This window comes from Rhinolophus hipposideros (assembly GCF_964194185.1).
Source record: "Rhinolophus hipposideros genome assembly, chromosome: 2".
NCBI lineage: Eukaryota > Metazoa > Chordata > Mammalia > Chiroptera > Rhinolophidae > Rhinolophus > Rhinolophus hipposideros.
The window spans coordinates 30,746,771-30,772,428 of record NC_138048.1 but is presented as its reverse complement, the minus strand read 5'-3'; the positions used below and the strand labels follow the sequence as shown (position 1 = coordinate 30,772,428).

At 37.3% G+C, this 25,658-nt stretch overlaps 1 protein-coding gene across 1 annotated transcript in view; it reads left to right on the top strand.

Moving 5' to 3' along the window:
* ABI3BP (ABI family member 3 binding protein) overlaps positions 1-25,658 on the top strand; it is a 244,157-nt gene that overhangs the window by 195,039 nt on the left and 23,460 nt on the right. Inside the window, exons 52-59 of the mRNA XM_081073688.1 lie at positions 612-677; positions 2,393-2,467; positions 7,456-7,533; positions 9,027-9,131; positions 12,101-12,229; positions 12,781-12,849; positions 18,973-19,182; positions 23,848-23,956. Of these exons, the coding sequence (XP_080929814.1) occupies positions 612-677; positions 2,393-2,467; positions 7,456-7,533; positions 9,027-9,131; positions 12,101-12,229; positions 12,781-12,849; positions 18,973-19,182; positions 23,848-23,956 (841 nt within the window). The remainder of the gene's footprint in view (positions 1-611; positions 678-2,392; positions 2,468-7,455; positions 7,534-9,026; positions 9,132-12,100; positions 12,230-12,780; positions 12,850-18,972; positions 19,183-23,847; positions 23,957-25,658) is intronic.

Below are 25,658 nucleotides of genomic sequence, written 5' to 3'. Positions count from 1 at the left end.
CCCCTGTCATAATGGGCAGGACAACAGAGGTTATTTTCTCATTCTTAAAGCTTGAATGGATGCACTAAGTGACTATTTATTCATTTCATGGTATATGAGTTAAGACAGTTTGATAGAGAACACAAGTTTGTACTCTTTTCTTCTTACCTAAAAATAACATTTTACTGTATTTCTTTTAAGATTACTTGCCCTTTTTTGGCAAAATGATGTTCCACAGTGACCACCTAATTGAGCAATGTAGAGGGACAGACAGATGGATGGGTGGACAGACAGATGGACATATGGATAATGAATAATTGGCGTATATGTTTACTATGTTAAGCAACCATCTGGTAAAATAAATTCCCTTGAAAAGCAGAGACCAAATGATGACTAATCCTTAACACACATTGCAAATGACCTACCTCATTCTGACAATGTCTATCTTCAATTTCCATTCATGAATATTTTCACTGGCTTTATTTTCCTTTAGCATCAATGCTGTAATGCATAATTGGAGGTTGCAGAATGTTCTTCTTACTTCCATGCAAAATGTCCCTAAGGTGGTAAATGTCCATTAAGTGGGCTTTGGAGTGTTGGTTATTAAATATGAAGTGTTTCCTCTGTTTCAGCACCACACAGATTGTACACCACTCCTGTGAGGCCCAGAATACCAGACAAACCACACATCAGACCTGGTAAGTTATTTCTTCCTCTGATGGCCTAAATAATCAGCACATCTGAGAAGATAGAAAATGTATTGACACAGCCAAATGCACCAAAGGAAGGCTATATATTCTTAAATTTAAATAAAGGACATACAGAAATTCTGATCCTTGTGAATAAGTGGAGCAGTAATGGTGAATCCATGGAAGTAATGAGATTTAACTGAGGTTTTTAAAGAGGATCAGATTCGGAGACCATTATAGAGCTTTACCAGTGTAAAAGTATTTTTAAAATAGTGTTTGTGCATAAATTGTACATGCACACTCCAACTTTCCATGCCAATTACAGAGATAGCATTAGCTATGATATATTACTTTCTTTCAAATGTTATTTATCTTTTAAGAAAAGATGGGCTCTTCAGTATAAAAGGCTCCTGTTCTGGGAGAATACTTTTACAAATCAAGTATCTGATTCCTTCAGAGTATAAAAAAACAAACACATACATTTTGTAGGTTGTAAATAACAAAAAATAAAGTGATAAACATTGGAAAATACTTTAAATTTACTAAATTCTCCAAAAGTTCTAGGATCTCTCTCACTGGAACTTGTTAGGGAAAAGTTAATTGGAGGGGTTGATTTGGTCCGTGTAAATTATGTCTATGCTAAAGCACAAGCTAGACCAAAGACTCTGGTGGTTTCTACCCTTTCTTCACTGCAGTTCTAAAAAGTCTTTTTAAAGTTCTAAATGATGAAACTGGCTTCCAAATTAATGTTCATGGTGAACATTTCTCCAGGCACATGGAAGAAAGAACAAGTAATATTTTCTATCCTTTAGTTTATGGAAAGTCCCTATTTTTTTTGGATTAATCCTCCATCTCCTAAAGTTAATTAGTCATAGACGACTTTTATAAACAAATATATCTCCATGTGACTTTTGTATGATGATAGCTGTTGATAGCTTAATGTGTGGCTGGTTATCGTAAACATTTCTACAAAATAATGAAACAGTAGCAATAATGGCTAACAGTGGTCCAGTGCTTGCCCTGTGTCCTGTAAGGTACAGCTGGGGAAGCTAAGGCATGAGACCCAGGATGTAGACTCAAAGTCAAGCAATCAGGCTCGCATGCTTGCTCTTTTAACCACAATACACTTAGTGTTTTCCCTTCTAAACAGAGGATGAGATAGGCGACCGCTTAAAGTTTCGGTAATGCTATGGCTCTTAACAAAGCAGGAGAGATATTTCAATGGTTTTATCACAGTTCTCTGTTCAGTGACAGACTTGTGCCAGGATTATCAAGGATCATCCATACCTAGAGCCTCTGAAAAAGGACCACCAACTTACGAGTCATGAGTTAAGGCCATGACAAAATAAATACACTTCAAGTTTGGGTTTTTCATTGGAATACGTACTCCTGATCTTGATTCAGTTCTATTTTGGAATGTATCTATTGCTTGTAGATGAAGCAAGACATTTCCCATTTACGAATAGAAACTCCCTTGTTAGTTATTTTTTTTCAAGCCCAGTGATCATCTCAGAGTACAAACTCAGGTCTCTATTCCCAAGTTCAAGTCTATGATTTTTATACCAGAATAGTGGTTTCTGTAGTCTGAACAATATTTTTCAGTAAGCCATCATTTTTTTATTGCCTGGTCAGATAATTTACAATTCTCTGGGAAGTTTTGTATTTCTTGGCTGCAAAGTTTTAATAAGAACATGTCTGAACTATTTATTTCTACTTTATTGTAGTTCTGAATAAGACAACCATAAGGCCTAGTAGACCCAGACCCAATGGGACGCCCAAAGGGAATGGAATGGGAACAGGTAACAATCACAAATTTATTTCCTTTTGATACTATCAAAATTGTAAGTGTTTTCATTCAATTTTTATAATTTTGTTGAATTTGTACTTCAATATCATTTTTGCCAGTTTTGGAAGTTTTTAAGCATCACTGAAACTGAATATTGTAACTCATTCCAAAATCAAAATTTCAAATGTGTCTAAAAACAATAAAGAAGAATTTTTCACTTTTCTAAATCTAGTCCACTAAATTAGCTGCCATTTATAGTCTGGATTCTTTAAAAGATCCTGATTAAATATGAATTACTGTATTAAAATTGTCAAAATAGCTGTTTTCCCTAATGTCAAAACACTTTCCATATGCAGGCCTGGTCTTTGAAACTGTCATAATCACTTAGTTTTCAAGTTTATAATTTCACAAGTACCACTGCAATTTTTTTGGAAGACCTGCTTCTGTTAGCAGTCTAGAATATGATATTTAAACACGAAAAGCATTTACCAGTTCATCACCCTTGCTACGGTCATGTTAATGTTTCCAAATCACTCAGGTTAATTAAATGACATTGCCCAAATCCATCAAATCTATGGAAGGAGGCATCATACAGATAGCTAAGACAATGATCCAAATAAAAATTCAGTTCACTAAGTGGATAAATGATAGTTTTGATGTTTCAATACAAAATTGCATCATTCCCTTGTAATACATATTAAATAGTACAAATCTTGTGCCTGTTCTTCTCTGACCCAGTTCCATTATCTCTTTCACACTCACTTCTAGCCCCTATTGAGTCTTAATGAGAAAACATTTCTGTGCCAACTTATGCCTTATCTAACTTTGACATCTTTCCCAGAATATTTATTATCCATCTTACATACATTTTCCTTGCTAAAGTTTTTAGCCCAGATACATTACATTTCAGGATTTATAAGACATATTCTTCATGGCCTTAGGCCACTTAAGGTTGTGCCCCTGGAAGACTAAAGAAGAAAGATTCTGAAGTCTCAAAACTAGCGACCTTTGATGATTTGCACCTGTATAAAAATCTTGCAATGACTCCATAAACCGCAGAACTTTTTAAACCATCTGGAGCCAAGTTTCTTATTTCATAACATTAGTACAGGTATTTATCCTGCTTTATGTGCATTTCAGAGACCTATGTACATAAATATTGCTCCACCTGAAAGTTAGGAAGTTGCTGCAGAGGTTGAGGTTTTAGGTAAGTCATTGTTCCAGCAGTTTGTTTTTTCATGCTTTCCAGAGCTGTGTCTCAGCTTAACTGATGTGTTCTACATATTATAACCAACTTGAGCTCTGACTCCAGAGAGGCAACAAGCATGCGCTACATTCGAGATCACGTAAACTACAGTCCCATAAACCAAATCCAGCTCACTCTTTATTTTTGTAAATAAAGGTGTTATGGAAACATAGCTTGCTTTCACAATACAGTGGCAGAATTGAATAGTCGTGACAGTGATATGTGGCCTAACAAAGCTGAAGGTATTTACTGTCTGAAAGTATTTACTGACAGAATAAGTTTGCTGACCCTGTATTAGAAAATCTCTCCAACTTTCTCCCTGTCGAAGAAAGCTGCTGAGTTGTGCAGCTATTCTTTCATTCAACCAACATTTACTGAAGAGCTATTATGTGCCAGGCAAGGAATCATTTGGTACATGTGGTTTGACAGCTATGTTTGCTACCTGAACCCAGACTCTCTCCTCTACATCCTAATGACATGCACGGCACTGCTTCCCCATGGAGTGTGCTGACCACCAGAACCCGGACTCCTCCAAAGTGAGGAATGTGTGTGAGCTGGGGCGAAATCGGCCAGTCTGCTGGCTCATCACCCCTGACTTTTTAGCCAGGTGTTAAGATTTGCAGACAAGGGTGAGGAGACCCACGATCCATAAATACCACCCCTTTTTGGTCACAGGGAATAGAGTCTCTGATACCTTTGGAAATTGATGTGCCCAGTTTACTGTGTTTCTTTACAAAGCTTTTGTTACCATGGTTAAAAATACCCAAATCATTACTTCATTTTTGACCATAAATTCCTAAGAGGTGAATTATGTAAATCCAGAGATTTTTGGAAAACTCCCATTTGGCAATTGGGGTCTCACACTGAAGCTCAAGTTCTGGTGCTTCCAAAGCCACCTCTGCCCTTCAGAAAATATGTGGATTAATTCTGCCTGAGGAAAAAAGAAACCAGGTCACAGCCTGGGCCAGACAGGCTGACTAGGTGCCAATTCCTGAGGATTCTTTCTCTACAGTATCTCTCTTACTGGCTCCTTCCTTTCTCTCCCATTGCCTCTGAGCTACTTTGGCCTTCACTTGGTCTCTTCGGATTCAGGGCAACAGAAGTTCACTGGTCTCCGGTCTCTGTGCTCACACCGCTGCCTGGCTGACTTGCAAACCACAGCTAGGTGGAGGCAAGGCCAGAACTGGAGTTCAGTCTCCTGTCCCCAGTTAAACATTCTTTCCCTGAGCCCCACGGCTGCCTTTTGTAGGACTCTCACCAACATTCTCATCCACCACCAGCTTTTACTGCTTGAAAGCTGGAGAAAGTCCAGTTTATCAGCTGCCACTTTACTGATCTGGGTATTTACATTTAAGGATCATATCAGCATGATGCTTCTGTCTCTACCTATGTAGGAAAGGCAACGGAAAACGGCTGGTTTCTCCCTTCACTAGAAAACAGGCCAGGGGAGTTTGTATTGATGGTCTTATTCCTAAAGTAACCCTGCAGAATTTTGGATTCTCTCCTAACTATCCGTTTCACTCGCCTGTGGCTTGGTGGATCTGCATGTGCCTGGTGGGGTCCGCTGTCAGCCTTGTGTTATTCTCTGAGTTCCATCATCAGTGGCATGGCTGGATGAGACATGCTTGCCTATCATCGCCATTTACACAGTGGTGGCACCTTAAACCATCTAAAAGACAGAGTATAGGACTCTAGGGCTAAAGTCACTTCGGGTCGTTAGAAAGAGTAAGAGAAAGAAGAAAATGACAGCAGCGAAACAGTACTCTGTACCCCCACTTAGTGCTTAAGAGACAGGCGTGGAGCCGTGCACAAGTGGGTCTGAATCCCACCACTTGTAGCTGTGCAAGCTTGGGCAAGTTCCTTAATATCCCCTTGCCTTGGGTTTCCTCATCTGTGGGACCTGGGTGGTGTATCTACGCAGAATGTTATAAGGATCAAATCAGGTAATGAACCTGTAAGGTGCTTGCACAGTATTGAACCAAAACATTTTGTTTTTTTAAGGGTAAAATGATGTGGAGAAAGACTGTGAAGATAAATCTATAAAAGACACACCCAGTTTACTAGGCTTTTACAGTATATGGTACATTTTTTACCCTCAAACAATAGTGGTAAATCAAATCTCACCAAGCCAGGTTATCCTAGTGACACAGATGGAAGTATTTTTCATTTCCCTGTGCCATACCCAGAGGACCCACCCAAATGAGTCATTTCCTCAGCCTCATCACCACTGAGCGTGGGGCACAAGAAGAAGACTAATGAACCATTTGTTTTCACCATGCCTGTAGGATTGGCCACAAAAGTCATTGACCTCAAACATTTTTTTTCCTACCACAATAAGTAACATTTAATTCATGAGTCCATATAAACGCTCACCATGATTTAATTTATTATCTCTTATTCAAAGAGCAGAGAATGTGGGGTTGCAATATTAGTTTTCATCAATTAATATTAATCATAATTAGTATAATATTAATAATTATAATGTTGATACATGATGTTAATTATCACAGCATTATGTTAATTATAATGTTAGTTTGTAATATAGTAATTACAATTAATATTTAATTTTATAAATTAATGTGGGAATATCACCTAATTTTCGGCAAGCAAAGCTTTTGTTGTCTATTTAATCAGTATATCTGCCTGCACATTAATGTGATTGAGTGTGTAACGTCCCTACAGTGTCCCTACAGTGTTACACTGTGTGTAACACAGTGAGCCCTCAAAACAGGATTATGCTTCTGGTTGTGCTTGTCATTGTTAATGTACTAACTAGTATATTAATTAAATGTTCTCAGTTTTTAATATGTGAGTTATAGGAAGGTCTTCAGGGTATAGAGTCATTTTTTTTTTTTTAGCATTGGCCATTATATGTAATGTGATATTTACTTTTAGATTCTAAAAATGTCTGTCTCTATTCTTTCTTAATGAAGACTGTCAGCCACATCAGGGATGATTATTTTATAATGTAAAAGAATTGTGACTTTAAAAAATAGGATGAATTCTAAATTGGTTTTCGCTACCCTGAGGGCAGCCACCCAAACTCCAGGCATGTGTTTTTAGGTGAAAAGCTGAGTAATAATAACCACCAGATTATGTTTGAGAAATTTAAAAGATAAAATGTCACACAAAGTAATTTTCAGATCAGTTTCCTTTAAATAGCAGTTGGATTTCCAGGCCTGCCCAGGCCTAATTTACAAGTCTCAAAGGTACATATCCAGTTTGTGGCCTAACCAGCTGGATAGTGAAGGCCTCTCCAGAAATATTTTAAAAGTCAATCCATTAAGTATAGGCTCAAACACATTGGAATTTTAAGGTTTTTTTGGTTTTTTTAATGGGGGTAGAGTAGTTGGAGGAAATTCTTTTTTTAAAAGAAACCGCAAAATGTACCCATGAATACTGGCAAAAAAAAAAAAAAAAAAAAGCCAATCCCTGCAGAAGAAATCTTCCTGGTGAGGCAATACCACCCAGGAAGGCAGTATGGGATGGGTATCATGGAAAATGAAGACAAAACCACAATCCACAATCAAATGTTGACACCTAAGAAAATATCACAGTCAAGAAATGTAGGCCTTTGAATATTCTTTCAATATGTAGATGGGAGAAGCCAATTAAAACATCTGGGCACAAAATCACCAGTGTCCCTGCTCTGCAAAGAATGCACATTGCCACTGACAACTCTCCCAAGTTTCCATGAAGAACATTTAGCACTTTTTTGTGATGTATTTATTCCATGTTCTTATCTCTGCTCATAGGGGTCAAGCAACCACCGAAGCCATCAGGCGCTGGCCGAAATGGGTCAGTGGATTCTACTCACTTCACAAAAAAACCAGGTAGGGAAAAGGTGCTCACTGCCTTCCTCAGCTCTGCGCTGGAACACAGGCAGTAACTTTTGTTGCAGCAAAAACAGCAGTATCTACACAGTCCCCAGTGCGTTGGAATCATGCTAACAGGATATGGGGGTTGCTAGGAACACATTCTAAAATCTTATCTTTGGGGGAATGAAAAATGCTCTTAGTGCACAAATTAAACATCACTACAAACCTCTAAACGGGGTACCAATTGAATAATTGCTTTATATCATGGTCTGAGGGGCCACAACGGACAAATGCTGACGGTCACTGTGGGCTCTAGTTTCATCTCATGTTCAAGTTTTGCTCTTCTGTAATGTATTACAATATCCTTTTGACTGACAGGATTTGTACTTCTAGGTTAAGACTATGCTCTCTATTTTAAGCCAAAATTATGTAGTTGGTGACTTGGAATATCTTTGCATTGAATAAGAACTCTGCATTTTGAAAGGATACAGTGAAACCTACTCTGGTGTATTAACATCTGGTCTACAGATCCATCGGTACCACTTCCCCTCCACAGACATGTATGCACTTGCACGTACCTACCTCCTGGTATCCTAAGAAGCACTTAAAACCACAAGTCATTTTCCTGGATAGTCAAAGATTGTCTGTGCTTAAAGATTTTTAAGCCAGTGTTTATCATGCAAAGAGAAGAATTTTTAAGCTATCCTACAGGATTAAGTTCGACTGCTGCAGGCACGTCTAGCCTTGACAGCCTTTGTGCAAACTAGATACCTTGTGCAATTTATAAATGATACCACTTCCCTTTGCCCTTTAGGCAAACCATTTAGAAAAGTGTGCCCTTACACTGGGGTGGCAGCCTTGCACCAGAGCGTGTAGGCAGATGAGCAGAGTGGGAGTTAAATTGGCTCCCACTTACACACCTCTGGCAGGTGGCCCGGTACAGTACACAATCCTTTACAGTGACTCTGCTCCCTGTAGGCATAGGGTTCCAGCTTCTGTTTTCAGGGCTTCTTTGTTGTAATAATTTAAGTTCTGAATGTGTTTGTTTAATTATAATTACATAATAGAGTTGGGGGAAGTGGTGGATCACCCACTAAAGGAGAAATTATGTGCTTTAATAACTTGAAGCTATATAGGTGTAAGAATTGTAGTCTCAAAATCAAAGGCAATTAGAGATAAGGAAGCTCAGAAATGCTACTGTTGAGCCTGTATGGGAAACTAAAGATGTTAAATTCTATGCATCTATATGCCTTTCAAAAGGCAAATATGCCTGTATATTTTTATCTATAATTAGAAGATACTTTTCCATAGACTAATGTGATTCATTATCCCGGGGTACATTACGAACATTAATTTAGAAGAATATTAAAAAATACTACTCAAGCACTTTTTCAAAAAGTATTTTCTGTCATCCAACTACTAATTACCAAATGTGTTATTTTTAAAAAACTTGTGATTTGTATAGAGTGAATGCTTATGACAGCTTTATCTGTAATACAATCTCTTAGCTATAATCCCAGGCACTCGCCGCCCACCCCTGCCACCTAGACCTATACCCCCCCGAAGAAAACCACTGCCACCAAATAACGTCACTGGAAAGCCAGGAAGTGCAGGTACGTCAGTCCTATACATTCCTTATCCCTCCCTGATTTTGTTTTTACAAGCCCTTCTTGGTGTACTCGTTCAGGGAATGGACAAGCCCTTGATGTGTGGGACACATATTTGCATGGTCCCTGAAGACCAGACACTGTAAATCACTGAATCCTGTCCTGATTCTCATTGGGTAGACTGAAAAAAAAGCATGTAGGCCAGTGTGCTTCTTAGATGTTGGAGCCGAGACAGAAGCTAACTCAGGCCCTTCAAGAAGTAGATTTTATTTCGGACAAGATATGGTACGTTGCCAACCCACCAGGGGTAATGGAAAATGTGACGCCTTGTCATCAGTTTATCATTCTGTCTTCTGAAATGAAATCCTATACATCTCATTGAAAGCTCCCCTGCCCACCGGCCTTCACGCTGGCAGTATTATTAGTAGGGGAAAGAGTAGGGACTAAAACATTAGCAGCTCTAGGCTGTGCAACAACGCAGGAATATATTTTAGAAGTCAAGCTGCCTCTCACCTCTGTGCCTTGGCGTGTGTTGTCTCCTGCGAGAATGACCCCTCCTGGTCACCTGGGATACTCATACTTCACCCTTTTCTTGAAGAAGCCTTCTCTAGCTCCTCAAAGTAGTCTTAGCATTGCTTCTCTGTTCTATTGGTTCTTGATACAAACCTGTCAAAGCCAAGAGCAAATTGCTTTATGCTTGTTTGTTAGCATCTTAGTCTTCTCTACCAGTCTCTGTGATGATGGAAACTTTGGTCCATTTTCTCTGAATTCCCAGAACCAAATCCGGTACTTGGCACATAGACGATATTTGATAAGTAATAAATGAGTGAATCAATGAGTGAAATTAAGAATCAATGAAAATTGACCCCAGTCCAGAGCAAAGCTTTACCTCATTTCTCTTAAGGGCTCTCCCACTGGACTTACCAGCTAATCACAGCATGTTCCCCATCTTTCCTCCCTCTCGCCACCATCTCTACCTCCTAAATATCTTCTAGGTAGAATCAGGATTAAAATGTTAAAGACAGCTGTGATAAATGAAAGTGGTAAGAGTTTATGTGAAAGGAAATGGGTGTCACACTTTTTATAGGATCAAAGAGGGGCATGGCGGTGGAGATGCAGCACATGCGGGTTGAAGTCTAGATTGTTTTAGGTCAGGAAGGAGGACTCAGCCTCTCACCGGTGCTTCTGGTACCTCCCTGAGTCAAGGCCCAGGGACATAGCCCCACTGAGGATACCTGGTTTTCCTCATTAGTTAAAACCTGGAGTCCAATTGGATGAGTCGCAGACTGAAAGTGATGCCTAAGTGTCTCCCATGAAAAACTCAGGGTCTCCACACACAAGGCTTCCCTCTAATGCTGTGTTTTCAGCAGCAGATCCATGGCCTTGGTTCCTGCCACATAAACCCCTGTTCTCTCCCATCAGTAACTATAGCTCTGGTACAGCATGCCCAGCTGAAGAACAGAACCATAAACACATTCCACCTGTGAGATTAACCCTAATCCCCCACCTCCCAGTCTTGCTCTCCACCTCTAACTCGAAGGAAATGGCTGCATCGGGGAGCTAAATACAAACAAGAGCAGTTGCACAGTTTGGGTCCGATACCCATGACAGAATGTGTGTCCTGAATTCAGGAATCAGGGTCTGGCCGGAGTGTGCCTGTGAGCACTGTCTTGGGCGACCATGTGGCATCCTCTATTGTCCCCTGTGTCCAGATCTACGGAGACCTCTGAGTCTCCCTCTCCTTGCCAGGGTGAAAGTGCTATGCCAGCGTTTCCTGCTGGCTCTGCCAACTTTAAAATTCTCCTGCGGGCTGCTGTGCAGCTTCTCTTGGTGTTTGCTCACCCTCCCGTTGTGGCCCTCTCCCACCACGACCAGGAGCACGAGTCTGCAGGGGTTGGACCAGAAGCCCGTCTGAGTGAACTCATCCATGATTTCATGCTGGCCCATGGTCTGTGGGTCAGTCTTGTTCCCCTTGACTCTTTATTGTCTGAGAACGAGTCCTTTTCCCAGAACTATAAAATCCCATCTTGCACCCATTGTACTCTAGACACCCAGACTTGCCCGAACCTTGGGATGGATCCAGTTTTGGAGACCTGTTAGTGTTTTTAGTGGAGGAGACACTGGAATATGGCATCTCTGGGCCCCACTGTTCTGTCTGCTAGGCCAGAATCACAGATGTTATCTTAGAAATCTTGTTCTTCTTCTTTAGCCATACCAATTAATCTCTAAGTCAGGCCATGACATCTCCTTGACCTCTCCCAGGTCAGACTCCTTCCATTCAGCCTCACTGCTTTTGCTGTAGTTCACAGTGATACAGCCCTCGCCTGCACAATTGCTGTGTCTCCTGGCTTCTCTCTCAGCCTCCAGCCTTGCACCCTAACCATCCACCCTCTTCTCGTCTGACCTTGTTACTTCCCTATTGAAAATCTTCCATTGGGTCCTTGTTGCCTAAAAATAATGTCCAAATCCACGGCATGGAAGGTTCCTTATGACCCGTCCTTCCCCACCCTCTACTCTCAGTTCTCACTGCACCCAGAGCACTCGGCTCTCACCCTTTCAAATTAAACACTCCAAATGGTTTCATATTTCCCCGACTTGGTTCTTCTGGCAACCTCTGACCAGCATACAGCTCTCGTACCCACCTACTGATCACTTATCTTCTTCATTGGCACATCCTCTGTAAAGACATTGCTACCTTCCCCCATCCCAAACCCTTCATCTGTCCCCGCAGACATTACTGCTCCCTCCCCTTTCTGTGACCTTATTCAGTTCTTTCACAATATCTATAATGCTTCAATATATTGGCTCACACCTCTATCTCCATCAAGGACACCAGGTCTAGTTTTCTCTCCAAGGCTGGCATATAGTGCCAAGCTAATGGTAAGTGCTTAATAAATATTTATTGGATAAATAAATGGGGCACTTGGCAGTGCTCCTAGAAGGCCTGACTACTTTGTATGAACTCTCCATTACAGGAATCATTTCCTCCGGCCGAGTAACCTCCCCACCCTTGAGGGCAACACTCAGACCTACTGGAGCTCCCTCTGAGAGAACAGAGATAGATAAAAAGCAACCAACAGCTCCTGCCTCAGGAGAAGATCTTGGTTAGTATGTCAGTCACTGCCCGCTGGAGGCTTAGCTACAAAGTACTAACAGATTTCAAACTCATGGGGGAAGAGTCTTAGTTCTGGATCATCTATTTTACTCAATTTTATGATTAATATCATAAATATGAGTATTTTTAAATGATACTTATTTTTAATGCTTTGGTATAGAATATGCTCCTTCATTTCACAGACAGGGGAAAGTGCACACGTTTTTAGAAAATTCTTTGTGAAAAGATCTGGATTACCCAATGCTTCTTACTAAATCACGTCATTACTAATTACACATACCTTAATTTATTAGTGAGTATTAGCTACTTGGTTGTCATCCTTAAATCATTGTTACACTCTAAAGTACCTGCAGCAGGACACAAAGGCCTTTTATTGTGGATAACATGAACAATAATAATAATAATAATAATAATAATAATAGAAATCAAAGTTGCCAGCAACTGACTAGGAGGCATATTAAATATGTAGTCTTTACTACTTTTTATTGTATTGTGAAACTTTATCTTTTGCCAAAATTATTTATTATATTCCATTTTCAGGTAATATAACTGACTTTAGCTCAAGTCCAACAAGAGAAACTGATCCTCTTGGGAAGCCCAGATTCAAAGGTATGTATGATTGGCTCCAAATCTCAATTTTGACAAGGGGTGTATCTCAATTTTTCAGTGGGTGTATCACTCAGCTGTTATTGTGTAACAAACAACTATACTATAATGAGGATTATAGTGTAATATAATCTATAATATACTATAATGTACTATAAGAAGGATTTACTTCTCGTGTGTACAAGTCACCTTCATGATATTAACGAACATGGGGGTCAGCTGATCTAGGAGGTCGATGGCTGGGTGGTTCTGCTACTAGCAGCAGATACAGCTTGGCCTCTTGAGGACTGGGGCCAGGTCTGCTCCTTACCTGCTAATTCTGTTATCCAGGATGAAAAACTAAGAGTGACCCCAGGGAAGTCCTTCCCATGACTAGGCAAAGTCAAGAGAAGGGGACTCCAAAAACACAACCACATTTTAAGCTCCTTCTTGTGTTATACCTGCCAATATCCATTGGCCAAAAAAAAAGTCATATAGCCAAGCTCAAATCAAGAATTGGATATAGAGAATATTTTTGAACAGTAATCTAGTCTAACTCAGTAGAAGAGATGTAATATGATATAGAGCCCAGTATTTCTTTTTGTGATATTTTGTTCTGAAGTATTAAACTTGAAAAATTTTAACGTATGTGTACACTCATGAAACCATCGTTGTGATCAAGATAATGAATCGGGCACCACCTCCAAAAGTTATAATCCCTTCCTCTCACTCCTCCCACCCAACCTCTAGTCCCCGGGTAACCACAGACCTGCTATACTGTAAACCAGTATGCATTTTGTGAAATTTTATACAAAAGTGTGAACTCTTTACTGGTTTCTTTTACGAATCACAATTACTTGGAGATTCATCCAGGTTGTAGCATGGCTTAATAGTCCATTCATTTTTCTATTACTGATTAGTATTCTATTGGATGGATATATAATAATTTATTTATAAAACCTGTTCATGACATTTGGGTTGTCTCTAATATTTTTTACATTACCTGTAAAGCTGCTACAACTATTCATGTACAAGTTGTTGTATAGACATATGCTTTCATTCCTTTTGGACAAATGCCTGTAAGGGAAATGTATAGATTATATGCAAGTGTATAGTTAACATTTTAAGAAACTACCAAACTGTTTTCCACAGTAGTTGAAAACAGCATATGAGAGTCCGGTTTCTCCACGTCTTTGCCAACACTTGGTATGGCCAGTCTTCTTAATTTCAACTTTAATTTCAACTTCTTAATTTTTATACTTTAATACGTATATAGCAGTATCTGATTGTGATTTTACTTTGCATATCCCTAATAACCAAGAATTTTTAACATCTTTTCATGTCCTTATTTGCTATCTGTATATCTTTTATGGGGTGTCTGTTCAAAATTTTTGTCCAGTTTTTCTTATGGATTTGCTTATTTTCTTATTGTTGAGTTGAAGAGTCTTCATATTTTCTGGGTAGGAGAACTTTTTTAGATACATGCTTTGCAGCATTCTCTCCCAGTGTGTGTGGCTTTTCTTTTTAATTTTAATGAAGTGTCGTTTATCATTTTGGCTCTTTATAGACTGTATTTTAGGTGTTGTATTTAAGAAATCATGGACTAATCAGAGATCATAAGACCTCCTCCATTTCCTTCTAGAATTTTTCTACTTTTATTTCTAGGTCTTTGATCCGTCTTGAATCAAATTTTGTATGTGATACAAGGAACAAGCGAGCTAATTTTCTTGCTTATGGATATCTAATGATGTTTTAGCATCATTTGTTGAAAAAAACTATTCTTTCTCCACTGAATTTCATTCTACTTTTGTCAAAAATCAAATGTGTGTGTGTGTGTGGGAGAGAGAGAGAGAGAGAGAGAGAGAGAGAGAGAGAGAGAGAGAGAGAGAGAGAGAGAGAGAGACTGGGAGTTCTCTACTCTGTTCCATTGATCTACTTACGTTTATATAAATACCAGTGTCTGGATTACTTGGTTTTATAATAAGTGGTGTAATCAGGTTGTGTTAATTCTCTAACATTGTTTTTATTTTTCAAAGTTGTTTTGGTGATTCTGGGTCCTTTGGATTTCTATCTGAATTTTAGAATCAACTTATAAATGTCTAAAAAAAAATAGCCTGCTTGCTTCGATTTTTATTAGAATGGTGTTGAATCTATAGATCAATTGGAAAAAATTGACAGCTGTACAATATTGACTCTTCCTACCTATGAACATTGTATATCTCACCATTTATTTAGGTCTTCAATTTTCCTCACCAATGTTTTCTAGTTTTCAGTTTATATGAAATCATAAAAGTATTTTTTACTTCAATTTTCAATTGTTCATTTCTAATATATAGAAAAACAATTGATTTTTATACAGTGATTTCGTATCCTGCAGCTTCAGAAAAGCTCAGTAGCTTTTTTGTAGATCCTTTGGATTTCTATATATAGAATTATGTCATCTGAGATTAAAGTTTTACTTCTTCCTTTCCAACTTGGGTGGCGTTTTTCTTTCCTTATTGTACTGACTAGAGCCTCCAATAAAATATTAAATAGAAATAGTGAGCACAGACATTCTTTCCTTGTTTCTGATCATATGGGAAAAACATTTAGTCTTTCACCATTAAGTATGGTGTTACCTGTAGGTTTGTCATAGATGCCCTTTATTGGGTTGAGAATGTTCCCTTCTATTCCTTCTTTGGTGAGAATTGTTATCAAAAATGAATGCAAGATTCTGTATAATGATTTTTCTGTCTCTATTGAGATGATTATATGGTTTTTCTTTTTCAATTTGTTAATATCATGAAGTAATTGTTTTTGAGTTTTAAACTAACTTTGTATTCCAGGGAAAAATTCTATCTGGTCATAATGTATTTTCATTTTAATATATTGTTGGCTTTAATTTTCTAATAATTTGTTTGAAATTGTATTCAATAAGGGCTATTGGTCTGTAATTTTCTTGTAATGTCTAGGTTAAGTTTTTGTATCATAATAATGATGAACTCTCCTCTTCAATTTCCTGGAAGAGTATAGAATTGATATCTCTTTTCCCTAAATGTTTAGTAGTATTTACCAGTGAGGCATCTGAGCCTCACCTTCTTTTTACAAAAAGGATTTTATGTATAATTAAGTTTTTAAAATAGGTATAGAGCTATTCAGAATATTTTTTTCTCCCCTGGTGAGCTTTGGTGATTTTTTGTCTTTCAAGTTATTCATCCACTTCATCTAAGTTTTCCAATATTTTGGCATAAAATTGTTCATAATATTTTCTTGTTATCATTTTAATATCTGCAGAATCTGTAGTGAGTCACATCTCTCATTCCTGCTATTCACCTATCATCATCTTGCTATTTGTTTTCTATTTTTCCCATTTATACTCTTTTCCTCTTTTTTCAGCCTTCTTTTAGATTATTTTTATGATTCCATTTTTATCTTTTTTGTTGTCTTATTAGTTATAACTCTTTGTTTTGTTATTTTAGTGGTTGTTCTGTAGTTTATAGTATACATCTTTAACTTACCACAAGCTTTCCTTCTGGTGATATTCTACAACTTCACAAACAGCGCAAGAAACGTACATTAGTACTATAGCAGCTTTTCGCTCTTCTGGGCCTTTGGGCTATTGTTATGCATTCTACTTTTACATGTTATATAAACAAAAACAATTATTTTTGTTTAAACAGTAAATTATCTTTTAGAGAGAATTAAATAAAGAAAATATTATGTATATTTACCTGTGTTTACTATTTCCACTGTTCTTTATCCCTTGGTGTGGATCCATATTTCTATCTGGCTATTAATTATCATTTTCCTTCTGCCTATTAATTTTCCTTGTGGGTCCCCTGGTCATGAATCCTTTTAGCTTTTGAATGTCTAAAAAATATTTTGTTTTTTTAAAAACATATTTTCACTAGTTATAGAATTCTAGTTTTTTTTCCTATCAGTATTTAAAGACATTGCTGCACTGCCTTCTCACTTGTATTCTTTCCAAAGAGAAATCTTCCACGATTTTTATCTTTGTTGTTCTATATATAATGTATGTGTCTTTTCTTCTCTGCCTCCTTTAAAGATTTTATCCTGGTTTTGAGAAACTTGATTATGATTGGTATAGTTTCTTCATGTTTGTTGTGCTTAAAAATCGAAGCTTTTTCTTTGAGCCTTTTGAATTTGTGGCGTTTTGGGTGTTAACCTAAAAATAAAAAGCCAAAATGAGAGGCACAAGGATATATTTGAGATTAAAAAAAAAAAAAAAAAAAAGGTAGCTACTCGGGAAGCACTGATTCAGGCAGAAACCCAAAGTGTTCAGAACAGGAGACAAAGGAAAGGGGTATTTATGAGAAAGGGAAAGGGAACATTTACATCAATAGAAAGATGGAATTTCTATAGGTGCACATAAGCTAACATAGTGACACTAATTCTAAACAATGTTTTTAATTTTCAGTTCCATAGTCATCAGACTGGTAGCCAGCCATACTATCTGCTTTCTTGTTATCCTTGCAGAGTTCTTTGGGACACAATGTTACTTTAGGCCCAGTCCAAAGGTTATTTTGCACCATTTTGACGTTCCAAAGGTTTGAAGCATAAGCCATGCAAACCAGTTGCTCTGGGATCGCAGCTCTGACTCCATTTTAAAGTGGGGTCATTTATTATGTTATACAGAGGTTTTTATGAAATTTGAAAAAATTTTGGCCATTATTTCTTCAAAATTTTTTTGCCCCCTTTTCTACTCAGATACTAAAATTATATGTATATTATACTGCCTGGAGTTGTTCCAAAGCTCATTAATACTCTTTATATTTTTAATTATTTTTTTATAGCCATTTGTATTTTGGGTAGTTTTTATTAATGTCTTTAAGTTCACCAATCTTGTTTTGCAATATCATACCTGTGTTAATTTTATCCAGTGTACTTTATATCTTACACATTTTAGTTTTCATCTCTAGAGATTTGATTTGGGTCTTTTTTATATCTTTCATGTCTTAACTTTTGACCACATAGATTATAGTGATAACTGCTTTATTGTTTTTTGTCTAATGATGCTAAAATCTATGCAAGTTCTAAGTTGTTTCAAATGATTTACTTTTCTCCTCATTAGAGTAATATTTCCCTGTTAATTTCATCTTCTTGGCTGTTGAATATGTTTTTTGTTCCTAAAATAGTTTTGAATTTTGTCCTGGGGTGCAGTTAAATTACTTGAAACTACTTCATCCTTTTGAGTCTAGCTTTTAAGATTTATTAGGAGAGATGAGAACTGTATTTAGTGCAGGGCTAATTATTGCCCACTACTGAAGCAAGACCTTTGAGTACTCTTTCCAATGCCCCACAAATTATGAGGTTTAAACTATGCTCAGGGGGAACAAATTACTTTTGGATATTAGCCTAAGATACGAGGTCAGACATTTAAGTTTGTGAACTCATCCTAGAAAAAGTGCTACATACCTCATTGCTGAGTATCACTAAGGTCACCTTCGAAGTGCTCTCCTTGGGAAGCTATGCACTGATGCCAGTGTCTAGTCCACCCTTCAAAGCAATTTTGGAACTTTTTTCCTGGAATGGCCATCAGAGCTGTTGTCGATTACCCTTGATGTCCTGAATGTCATCAAAATGTCTTCCTTTCAATATTTCCTTTATCTTCAGATAAAAAAAGAAGTCAGTGGGGGCCAGATCAGGTGAGTAGGGAGGGTGTTCCAATACAGTTATTTGTTTACTGGCTAAAAACTCCCTCACAGACAGTGCCGTGTGAGCTGGTGCATTGTCGTGATGCAAGAGCCATGCATTGTTGGCGAAAAGTTCCAGTTGTTTTCATCTCATTTTTTTCACGCAGCCTTTTCAGCACTTCCAAATAGTAAACTTGGTTAACTGTTTGTCCAGCTGGTACAAATTCATAATGAGTAATCCCTCTGATATCAAAAAAGGTTAGCAACATCATTGCAACAAGTTTGCGAACCTAATTGCCATAACTCATATACCTACTTATGAAAGTAAATCAACAAAAAAGTCCCTATTGTGTATTCCAGAGACAGTAGACTGAACCATCCACATCCCTGCTTTCATCCATCTGCTTGTAATATGAGACCGAAAGTTCTCAAACAGATACTTGTATCTAAGAATTTACCTCCCTCTTCTTTACAAGTTCAAAAATGCTAAATGTCAGAGTGTTCTCTCTCTCAGGTCCTCATGTGCGATACATCCAAAAGCCTGACAACAGGCCCTGCTCCATCACGGACTCCGTCAAACGGTTCCCCAAAGAAGAGGCTTTAGAGGGGAATGCCACCAGTCCACCGCAAAACCCACCTTCCAACCTCACTGTGGTCACCGTGGAAGGGTGTCCCTCATTTGTCATCTTGGACTGGGAGAAGCCACTAAATGACACTGTCACTGGTAAGAGGATGTTACTATGGTGGGAAGCTTTGATAATGCAATGCATTGGGACAGTGGGACTTTGAGTCAAACTCTGACCGATGAGGAATCTTTCAGGAGGAGCAAGTCCCAACAGAGTACTGCTGCCCTGATGACACATTCTTGTCAGAAGTGTCATCTGATGGGAAAAACATGGTCTTTGTCCTGGTTAAGCGCAACCTGTTAATTTAGGAGACCTCTTTAAATTACATCTTTTCATCTCCTCTTAGAACTTATTTTTCATGAAGGGAAGATACATCTAGTCTTTTCATTACCAAAAAAATACAGACGGTATGTGAGAAGTTGCCACTGCTGATGATATTTAAACCAGTTTTCCATTCAGCAACCCAATTTCTAGATTGACCTAGGACTCTCAAGTAGGCTAAAAGTTATTTCAATCATTTTAGGGGTCATGTTTTAAAATCTCTCCCTGGTCAATTTTCTGCTCACCTCAGGAAATTTTGACTCTGCTATTTCCCACCCAATTCCTCTAAAAATGACTGTGAAAATAAGAAATCCTGAGTCATTCTTTGACTTTGTTACATGAGAGTTTAATTCTCCATAGTGACCAGGGCAATTACACTAGCGGGAAAGGGGGAAAGACTAATGACGTGAATCAGAGGATATATAGCAAGTAGCCTGAGTAATGGGGGTCCCTGCCATGTGCCTGGGGTGAGCAGACAGGCAATAGAGGGACCCACTACAAAGCTGTCAGAGGTAGAGAGCAGTACACGGGGCAAGTGGGAGATGAGGGTCTGCCTAAAAAGTCTCCTCCGACTAAAGGGGAACACAGCTGCTATGTCTCCTCTGACAGAACCATCTGGTCTTGGCAACTTCCAGTGTAAGCAGCTTATTTTTGCTTAGCTGGTTTTTTTAAACCATATTTCATCAATTATTTTTCTCACGCAAAGTTTACCTTTATTTTCAGAACGAATCAGCCCATGGTTCCTGGGGATTTGCCTCGCCCTGCTTCTTTTTGCCAGTAGGCGTGAAATTAGTATCTAAAAATATCCAATATCTAAAAATCTAAATCAATATCTAAAAATCAATCAATCTCTTTGTATTGATTATCTACATGTATTAAAAAGTTCAAAACTCTCAGTTCATATACTACACTAATTAGGAGTTCCTGTGATAGTCTGAGGCTTAGTTCTCACAAAAACCAAATGAACTGTAAAATTTCATTTGCCTTAAAGATATGAGACGTCCAGTTGGAATTGGTTAACCTAATATCTAGTAACCTGATAATCTAATACATATTCACTCATGTATGTCAATTATATCTGATTTAACTTTTTTAATGCAGAATGATTTTCCTTTCTGATTCAATATGTAACATTTAAAAAAATTATATAAACTCATAATCTCAAAGAATCATGAACATGGTATACTTTATCCATTCAACCAATCACTTTTGTAACATTGTTACCAAATGTTAATGGACTGCTTGAGATTTTTCACAAGATCATGGATTTATAATACCAATTTTCATGGCTTAGGACCGCATCTCTTTAGCTATATTTTCTAAGTAGAAATAAGTCCATATTTAACCATTACTCACCTAGTTTGTACTTAAATGTTAGACCATATGCCCTTATAGTCTATTCTATTTTTTCCATTTCTGTTTATTTTTAAATTGTTCATTAATACTACCTGATTTTAAATGCAATCTTTTATAAATCAGCAGCTCAGATAACACAGAGATTAATTCGCATGCCACTGAAAATGGTTTTATAAGAGAGGGTGGAGAAAGATAACAGAGAGTGGAATACATTCTTTATTCCATGAGTTATCTTGTGTCAATAATCGACCTTTAAACTGACAGGCATGTATTCACCTCTAGTAAATACATACAAATTCAGTTGCTTCTACACGTCCCTTCTATACTAAGGTAGAAATAGGTACACCTAAGAAATTGGCCACAGCCTGGGTCCTTGGACAACTTAAAGTTAGTTATAAGGTGTTGCTTTGTGATATGCCAAGAGTGTACTGACACAGATTTAAATCCCAGACTGGCTGTGTTCTAGATATGCAACTTGGGTATACTCATATAATTAGTCTCTTTGAACTTTAGTTTCCTTATTTGCAATAGTACCCATTGTTATCAATTTATCATAAAGATAAAATTGAACAGAGATTTGGAATGTGCAGCATAAATTAGCTGTTAAGTTAATGTTAGTCAGTAGTAGCAATAGCAGGACAGTTAAAAATAGATCACCATTACTATTTTCATGCTCTGTTGATCAGACTGTGATGTTCCAAATCTTCATAACTTTTTTTCTGTTCAGTGAATTATCTCAGACTAGGGCAATAAAACCTTCTTGGGGGGGGGGGGCGGAAAGACCAATTATTTAAGTTTTAGTTCTTTATAGATTTCCTTATATCTTTACTGTGAATGAAATTATAAACAAATCCTATATTTCAAAAGAAGAAATATGGATATATATATATAAGACGCTACCTTTGCCTTCTGAAATATATTCAGAATGTGTCTCCAAACATTCATTCCAAAGTTAATATTCCACTTTTATAATGGTGGACTTATGAAAAAGCTATTATCACTTTAAAACATTATAAATAAAAGATATATTTACAAAGCCCAAAAATATTCATTCAAAAAGTTTGAATTCTGAGAGAAATTCTAAATACCTTTTTAATTGTGAAGGTAGCTTCTAGATCCATTTTGAGAAATACTGTTTTAGGACAAAAATAGTATTATATCAACCTCTAAAACTTGAGTCAAAAGAAAATTAAAGAAGATGCACAATAAGAGTTTCAAGCACTAAAGGACTGGGGCAATATTAAAAAATCACACAGTTGATGAGAAATATCCCAAGCAAAGATGCTTTTTGAAGGTGGTAGTTTTCATGCATTACCCAATGGAGTGTAATATAAGTTGTTCTTTTGGTGGCTAAGCAGCACTTGAATCTTTGCAATTGGAATCGTTCAAATTTGTGTGACCTTATTTTCAAAATATATCACAAGGATAATAAAAGCAACAATAATTATAGATACACTTGTTGAGTAAAATACATACAAAATACTACTAAGCATGTGCCATAGAATCCTAATTTAATTTCCACAAGCAACACTATTGAAGAGATATTATTGATGGGAAAACTGCAACTGAGATAGAGGCAAGTGGCTTGGTGTGTCTCTTTCCATCAAGCCACACAGTTCCCACTTTGTTAACAATAAATTTTACTTCTATTTTAATTAGTCCTGTCTTTTTCTAGTATATATCGCTTCACAACTGAGGAAAAGATATAAAATGGACGTATTGAATTCAGGATCCTCCCCCCTTTCCCTCTCTACTCTCTGTTGGAATAGAAAGCCAACTGAAGTGGGAACAAAAAGAGTTAGGACACAACAAAACAAAAACATAAAAATGGTGAGGAAGAAATACTAAATACCAGCCATTAGTCCTTTAATAGCTGTACTGATGTATCAGATACAATGGCCTTTGCCTTCCAGTTTAATTTTGAATTTTCGGAAGGATAGTCATCAAAAATTATTCAGAAACAGTCATGTTCCTTTTGGTGTTGTTTTTTTTTTTTTTAAATATAGCTTTAAAAATCCTTCCCAAATTACAATTGGTGATTATAAGTCTCCTGAGTTATTCGATAGTTTCAGGTTTGCTTCTAGTATCCACCTTCTACCTTTGGTCTCAGTGCTGACAGCAGAAATCCCTAGGAACTTGCCAGCTCCTTTACAGCCTTTGCACTTTCCCTGATGCCCACCTCTTGTGTATGTCCTCTTATTGATGAAGCTGATTTTGAGTAGGCTTTTGTTGTGCTTTGTTAGTTGGGTTTTGTTTGAATTTTTTGTTAATCCTCTGTGTAATCTTGTCACATGCATTAAACTAAACTCCAACTGCCAGCAGGGAAAACCAATTAACAAATTTGTCAATTATATTCTGAAAGTCTCTTTTGATTAGTTCACAGAAACATGCCTTTAAGTGAAATTTATGCAGATCTCCATGCAGGCTTTAAAGACATAGTTTCTCTTTACAAATACAAGGGTAATTATCAAGGGGGAATATGGAAGCAGTACATACAAAACTTATGTAACTTATGTAAGCAGAAGGTACAAAAATCCCATAATGCTCTAGATCAAAATAGTGATTTGGTTAACTGTTATTTGCTGCTGTGGTTTTAAACTCAGAGATTTTTGCAACAATATGATGTATTTTGTGGCCTTTTCCTGAGCTATATTGTAAAGCCTCATAGAGCAGGAAACATGGCTTCTGTGCAAACACCACTCCTCATACAATGCTTTCCAACAATAGTAGACTGACTAACCTAACAAAATCACAGGTTACCAGTATCCAAAGCTACCGTAGGAGCGTTACTTGTCTTCACAGTTACCAGGCCTTCCTTGCTCTGGTAAAGGGAAAGCCAAGATGGTCATTGAGCAACTCCCCAAATGCTTTGGGGCTTCCATCATCTGCTGACCATCTCCATCTGGAAACTGCTAATGTGTAAAATGTACACGTAATGTATACATGATGTACAATGTAGAATATCAGAACTGCAATCTGAGTTGCTCGTTTTTATGACAGTGACTTTTATTATGTTACTAGCTTCAAGAACAATTAAATCAGCGGGAACATAAAGACAAGTATCTGTTGGCTTTTTCACTTTTCAGAATATGAAGTTATATCCAGAGAAAATGGGTCATTCAGTGGGAAGAACAAGTCCATTCAAATTACAAATCAAACCTTCTCCACAGTAGAAAATCTAAAACCAGACACAAGGTAAGCCACCAAGTGCCATTACAGGTAAATTCTGAGAGTGCAAAAGTCCTACCAGAGGAATGAAATGACATCATCCCTCTGTATCTTAAGGGAGGACCGACTGTGCATTTCACTCTTTGGCTTTCCACACACAACACTAGATCCTTTTACAGTCATGTTTTACAAATATGCAAGTTATTGCTGGGGATACAAGAGCTAACAAGATGGTCTTGTAAGCTGACAGTATAGCTGGGAACATTGAAAAACAGAAGGCCATTAGTACCAAATGTTGATACTAATACCAAAATTTAGAGAAGGAAAAGTCTGTGGACCAGAGACACCTATGGTGTGCATGACGTAAACTGAATTTGAAGCACACAGGAATTTAGCCAGCATGCCGGAAAAGGGAGGGCAAGGAAATAAAAGCCATGCGATAAATATAGGTGACAGTTTATAATAGTTAATGCTTAAAATAACTAGAGACTAATCCCAGACACGGTAATACTTTGTTTTGGGGTCTTTTTATCACAGACAAATGAGAATAGATTTTTGAAACAAGAAACAAATAGTATTAGCATTGGCCTATGATAAACAACTTTTCTTGGTATCTATTATTACACATTGATACAAGGTTGTTTATATTACTGCATAGTTTTGTGATTCCTTTATAAATCTAAAATACCCAATATTTTATCAGTTCATTTTATTATTATAAGAAATATAAGGACCTTTACATTTCTAGATATGTAGTAATGATTTTTTTGGTGTGGTTTGGTTTGGTTTTACGTGGCTAAATCAAATTTAGCCATCTAAAACAAAACAAAAATCAAGGAGATTCTCAAATGGATATAGCCAACCATTTTCTTTAAAAAGCCAATATGCTAAATTCATTCCAACTAAATTTTGCTCTCTGAGGGAAATCAATTTATTTCCTCAAACTCTAAAACACTGTTTGATAAACTGTCTATGCTTTCTGTAAAAAAGAAAACAAACAAACAAACAAAAACAACCTGGTATCTTAAGTTATAGTACACCAAGCAACAGAGAAGCATTTTCAGAGGGACACAATCAGAAATTTTTCCAGAGTGAATATTTCATAGCTTGAAAGTTCCTCAGAGTTGAAAAAGATCAACAGCGGTGAAAACTGAAATTCCAGCATCAGAGATATTTTCCCCCTAAGTTTTACTTTCTGTATCTTTCACTGTCATCATGTGATTGAATGGATTGGGTACTGATTACAACACCCGAAAGAGCCTATTTTGGCTCTGACAGTAGGGAGACTCTTCTATTCTTTTCAGGGGAAAAGGAAGATCTAATTCATTTTGATGGTTTGCTGTTTATAAACTGTAGTGCTGTACTGCAAAAATAACCCTTTTCCACAAGTGTTTTTTGTTGTTTTTTTCTCTCAAGTTCTCTATTTTAAGCTGTAACATGGAAAGTTTTGTAACTGCTAATTTTCTTAAAGGATTTAAGTTAGCCAAAATAAGCATATATTTCAGTAATGATGATCTTGGTTCTGTTTTCTTAACAAGATTAACAGGGAGAGAGCCTATTTTTAGCATAATATATTTCAAGGAAAAAGTAAAAGAGAAGGCATTTAATTTTGACTTTTTAATAGGTGGCTTTGGGCTTACAGGACTTGGATGGTTTCTCTCTTCAGTTTCCTGCTTTTTATTCCACTTAATAAAAAGTGAGTTGTGTAGTACACAGAAAGTACATTGAA